The sequence below is a fragment of the Tenrec ecaudatus genome, chromosome 8, assembly GCF_050624435.1.
Source record: "Tenrec ecaudatus isolate mTenEca1 chromosome 8, mTenEca1.hap1, whole genome shotgun sequence".
NCBI lineage: Eukaryota > Metazoa > Chordata > Mammalia > Afrosoricida > Tenrecidae > Tenrec > Tenrec ecaudatus.
The window spans coordinates 151286150-151292149 of NC_134537.1; the positions used below are offsets into that span (position 1 = coordinate 151286150).

General features: G+C 38.9%; 1 protein-coding gene across 3 annotated transcripts in view; it reads left to right on the plus strand.

Annotated features, from left to right (window-relative positions):
- The window catches only part of WDR35 (WD repeat domain 35), a 68477-nt gene extending 62902 nt beyond the window's left edge, over positions 1–5575 (plus strand). For 2 of the 3 annotated variants that reach the window (XM_075557071.1, XM_075557073.1), the window contains exons 27-28: positions 2862–3102; positions 3345–5575. In XM_075557071.1, the coding sequence (XP_075413186.1) occupies positions 2862–3102; positions 3345–3495 (392 nt within the window). In that variant the 3' untranslated portion in view covers positions 3496–5575. The remainder of the gene's footprint in view (positions 1–2861; positions 3103–3344) is intronic. The other variant, XM_075557072.1, reaches the window with a different exon arrangement.
- The last annotated feature ends 425 nt before the right edge of the window (positions 5576–6000 follow it).

Consider the following 6000-nt stretch of genomic DNA (forward strand, 5'->3'; position numbering starts at 1 on the left):
TTGGGAAATGTATGCAATTCTACAGAGTTAATGTCTATTTTTAAATAATAACTATTGCTTCTATATAGTAATCTTGTGCTCTATGTATTGAATTTTCACTAGCATTCAAAAGTTTTAATGAGTTAACCTCTCTTAAGTTTCTGTTTATGTATAGTGGGAATATTAGTACTACCCCCGTTACAGAGTTTCTTGAAGATTAAGAAAATTAATGACAAAATAACCCACATATATAAGCCTGGCTATTATAAGCCCTTAATAGTGATAGCTGTGATGATGATATTAGTAGTGTTTTTAATTTAGTCATATCTATCAGCCGTTTCTATGTTTTTCATGCAGGGGTCTTGCCTAGGAAGTCCTTCATTTTAGAACTATTGAGTATTATATTTTATTATAATTTATTAGTTTTCCTAAATCCATGCATTAAAAATGAATTCTTTACTCACGGATTTGAAATTTTGTCTCATGAATTAAAATTATATGTAATATTAATCCCTTCCTAAAGTATTATTTTCTACTCCTTTTATTTTTCTGTTCAAATAGGATCCTCTTGTTTATTTTTATATTTCAATATCTACTAGGTAAGCTTTCTTTTTAGTCTTCTTTCTGAAATTTTATTTTGTATTCTGTTGAATTTATTTATTCAGGTTATCTTGAAAATCTTTTTTGAGGATGAGGAGGATGCAGTGAAATCCCATTGGGTTGTGGATTAGAATGGAATGAACTTAATATATTAATAAGGGGCCAATTGATACATTTACAATAATACTGAGTTTTCTCATTCAGAAACCTCTCAAAATGTTTTTCTGTGTATGTATGTTCCTCTGTAAGGTTTTCTAGTGTTCTTCTTGTATTCTTGAATTCCTCCGAAGTGGGCAACCGAATCCTTCTTGGTGGTTTGTTCCTAGCCTCTAACATCTGCTGACACGTGTTTGCTTTGAGCGACCCGGCTGGTCTTTGAAATACCAGTGAATTAGCTTCCAGCATCACAGCGACACACAGACCACCACAGTACGGCAAACTGTGACTAGTGGTAGATTATGACTCAATAAGAAGAAGGCTAAAATCCTTAGGCCTGTACCAATAGGTAACATCATGAATGGAGAAAGGGTTCACATTGTCAAGGAATTTGTCTTGCTTGGATCCACAATCAATGCTGGAAGCAGCCGTCAAGAGATTAAAATACGTATTGCATTAGATAAATCTGCTACACAAGATCTCTTGTATTGAAAATTAATGGTGTTACTTTGAGGACTAAGGTGAGCCTGACCCAAACCATGGTATTTTCAATTGTCTCATGTGCATGTGAGAATTTGACATTGACTAAGGAAAACTGAAGAGTGGATGCATTTGCATTGTGGTGCTGATGAAGACTGTTGAAAGTACCATGGATGCTAACAGGACAAACTCATCTGTCCTGAAGAAGTCTGGCCAGAGTGTCCCTTAAAGGCCAGGATGGCGAGACTTCGTCTTACATTCTGTGGGCATGTTGTCAGGTGAGACCAATCCCTGGAGAAGGACATCATGCTTGGTAAAGAGGAGGGGTTTGGAAAAAGAGGAAAGCCCTCAGTGAGGCGGATTAAGGCAACAACAGTGGGCTCAGGCAAAAGAATATTTGTGAGGATCGTGCAGGACCTGGTAGTGTTTTTTTTCTTTTCTCTTTAAAAAAATCATTTTATTAGGGACTCGTACAACTCTTAATTGTGTAAAGCACATTTGTTCATTCATTGCCCTCATTGTTCTCAAAACATTTGCTCTCCACTTAAGCCCCTGGCATCAGTTTCTCATTTTTCCCTTCCGTCCCCGCTCCCTACTCCCTTATGAACCCTTGATAATTTATAACTTATTATTTTTTTCATATCTTACACTGCCCGACGTCTCCCTTCACCCACTTTTCTGTTGTCTGTCCCCCAGGGAGGAGGTTATATAGAGATCCTTGTAATTGGTTCCCCCTTTCTACCCCATCCTCCCTCCACCCTCCCGGTATCCCCACTCTTACCACTGGGCCTGAAGGGATCATCCGTCTTGGATTCCCTGTGTTTCCAGTTTCTATTTGTACCAGTGTACATCCTCTAGTCTAGCCAGATTTGTAAGGTAGAATTGGGATCATGATAGTGGGGGAGGAGGAAATTTGTATGTTTCATCGTTGCTCTATAGCACCCTGACTGGCTCGTCTCCTCCCCGTGACCCTTCTGTAAGGGGATGTCCTGTGGCCTACAAAAGGGCTTTGGGTCTCCACACCGCACTCCCCCCCATTTACTATGATAATGATTTTTTGTTGTGATGATGCCTGATACCTGATCCCTTCAATACCTCGTGATCAAACAGGCTGGTGTGTTACTTCCATGTGGGCTTTGTTGCTTCTGAACTAGATGGCCGCTTGTTTACTTTCAAGCCTTTAAGACCCCAGACACTATCTCTTTTGATAGTCAGGCACCATCAGCTTTCTTCACCACATTTGCTTATGCACCCATTTGTCCTCAGCGATCGTATCATGGAGGTGTGCACCCAATGATATGATTTTTTGTTCTTTGATGCCTGATAACTGATCCCTTCGACATCTTGTGATCACACAGCCTGGTGTGCTTCCTCCATGTGGGCTTTATTGTTTCTGATGACCTGGTAGTGTTTCACTGTGTTGTGTATTGGGTTGCTATAGGTTGGAACCTTCTCTTTGGCACTTAACAACAAAAACAATTAAGTTTATCTTTCAGTGATAAAATGATTGGAATTTCTTGCTCAGCACATTATTTCTTGTGAATCTGATATTTGTCCAGATATGAACTTTTAATTCTTACCAATGCATGTTCATGAAATTATGATTGCTTAAAAAAAACCAAAACAAATTGTCCTGTCTTTTCTAGCTCTCCACTTGAGAGACTATGAAGATATCATCCCTGCCGTTGAGATCTACTCTCTGTTAGCTCTCTGTGCGTCTGCCGGTAGAGCTTTCGGGACCTGCTCAAAAGCGTTTATTAAACTGGAATCCTTGGATACTCTCAGTCCACAGCAGAGGAAACAATATGAAGCTCTTGCTCTAGAAATCTTCACTAAGCATACTCCGAAAGACAGCAGGAAATCTGAAGGGGACAGCCTTCTTGAAGGGTAGGCTAATTGTAATTAGCAAATGTCTGTCTCCGTTAGCGTGTGTATAAGAGTGTGGTATCATAATGAAAGCACTACTTTTTGAGAAGATAGTCTACCATGACACCATGCCTATTTTATTCAGTTGTACAACTGTAGTAGTGCTTTGTTTTCTCAGTGTAAGATTTTAAGAGTAACATGTAAATTAGACTAATTTTAAGTTTCATGGTACATTTCCTTGTTTTCCCTTTTATTTTTTACAGCGGGGAAGGAAAGCTGCCCACATGTGTTGCCACCGGCAGCCCCATCACTGAATATCAGTTCTGGATGTGCAGTGTGTGTAAGCACTGCGTTCAGGCTCAGGAAATCAGCAACTACAACTTCTGCCCCCTGTGCCATAGTCCAGTTAGCTAGAGAAGTACGAAGTTGTATGTAATTGCAAAATAAATGCTATGTATATAGACCTGATCAATAAGCATGTATATATAACTTTGTATACAGTTTTATATAAAAGGTTGATTCCTATAAATATTGTATGAAAATTAGCTCATTATTTTCATAGTTATATTCTTATATAGTTATTTTAAAATAATATGTATTAGCTTTTGTACAAAAATATCATTATGAAATAATGGGGTTGGTTCGAACAGCCAATTTATAGTAACCCACCTTGTTTTTATATCTACATATCTATTAAATTTACCTTGTGGGTAGTTACACAAATATTCCAAATGAGAAGTTTGGGAGGGCCAGGGAATTATGGGATAATGTTTGAATGTGTTTAGCGCTGAAAATGGGTCCTATCTGCACCTATATCTATGTTGTCTTCAGTGTTTTCTATAATTTCTTTTCAGAAAGGAGAGGACCATTTGGGATAGTTTTTAAAGTTTGAATTGCTTTTAACCGCTTTATTCCCTTTCCTTTTTGAGCTACCCTGGAGTCTCTTTTAAGAGTTGCACTGTCCTCTTCATACTATTATGCAGAGAGCTCTTCTTGTGTCTAATGATATAACTCTATCTAAGAACAGCCATTTTGAAATATTGCCACTAAGCCGACCCCTCATTTCAGCAACATGTGCTGTGGGGACAGCCTTTCCTGGCTATGTGAGCTTTAAATTCATTATCACTAAAGAGAAAAATGGCAGTGAGTACTGGGGAATTTCTTACCTGTATTGCTAATATTGCCCTTTAGTTAATTCTCAGGAATGTGTGTTCTCTCATTTTCTGAGACCAGAGTTTGACACTGTTTCCTCAAGATTGCTGAGGTTTGGGTATTAGCTAGTGAGATAATGAATAAAGGAAAAGATACAGTATTGTTCTTGCAGTTTCATTATTTAGTTTGTTGTCTGATTTTGATGCATTTGTATTTGTTTTTCTTTAGAGACAGGTTTGGTCTGTTACAGACTGGGACGAATGAGTTATAAAAAGAGGTGTAGAGCCCAGGCGAACCTGAACTAGGTAACAGGCGACTCCAAAGCCTCAACAGTTTGAAGAGACAGGACATTGTGGAACTTTTTGTGCTCGTGTAGGTAGGTTGACATTGAGGTGGGCAGACACAGTCCCCGAATCCTGGGTTATAAAATATTCTGATGCCAGACTCTCACTTGGCCTCATCAGCCTGCCCTGGAGCGGGCCTTTATGAAGAGAACCAGAGTGGGGTTACACCAGGGACTCAAACAAATGGATCATATGACCAAAGGTAGATCCTGAGTTTCTGTCCCTACTCCTTATTCAATTTTGACTTGGAAATAACCTTTTAAACCTTTAGACCTTAATATCACTTATGTACACACATAAACAAATGAACACACACATACAAAAGCACACACATCTCTGGAGTCCCATCATGTCTTAGTTTAAAGCTTATGACTGGGCTTCTACCAGTGAAAGGTTTGATGATCTGCCGCAGTGTCTCAGTAATCTGTATCTTGATCAGATACGGTGTGAGAGAGAGAGAGAGAGAGAGAGAACCCATGATATAAGTTGATCCAATTAGTTTTCTTCAGCAAAAAAGAAATTTCAAGATGACACCACCAGCACATTTTCCTCCAGTGGAGACGGGGACTGGGAGTGGGGAGAATGAAACAGTACCGGCATTGTTCACATAAAACAAATACTTGGAGAGAAATTGGACAGAGAGAATCGAGCAGTGTATTGAAACCAGCTTAATGAAGTGATTATAATGTTCTTTTCTGTCATTAAATATCAACTGAATGCCGTTGAGTAATGCTGAGTTATCCTTTATCATAAAATTCGTTCCAAATTGTTGTGATTCAAAGTAGTGCGATGAGAGAAAGCGTGACAAGAGGGAGACCCAGTGACGCAGCAGTAGACTTGACACGCAGCCCAGCATCTTTGGCCTGCTATCATCCTAAATGATAATACTGTTATAAAATTCTAAAAACACGTCGACGTTATCTTGTATATGCTAGGAGGGGAGAGTCTAGCTTTTGTGTGGCATTGGGCTAAAAAAAAGGAGTAAAAATACTGGACTAAATTTGCATTTATTCTGATGAGCGTTTCTTTTACATTTTGTGGTAAATGTAAGATGCATCTTGTTCATGCCATATGGGTGGCATGTTTTTTGTTTTGTATTGATTTGTTGATTTAGCTATTTTGGTGGGAGTTGGATGAGAGGGTGTTGGGATCCAGAGGGGGTAGGGGAGAAGAAGCAGAAAGTACAATGGATGTAGAATACCACTTTTGTGGGGGTACTTAAAGGTATTAGGACATTTGAGACCAAATTTGGTAGGGGTGGGGCGGGGCGCTATACAGGTGGTTTCAGTGAATTATCCCTTAGAGAGCACACACAGCTCTTATTTAGCAACGAGGGTGAAAACTTACCAAACTTTTAAGAGAAAATTAAGAGTGCAGAATTTGATGGTGTTACTACACTAATATATTGATGTAATTGTTTCGA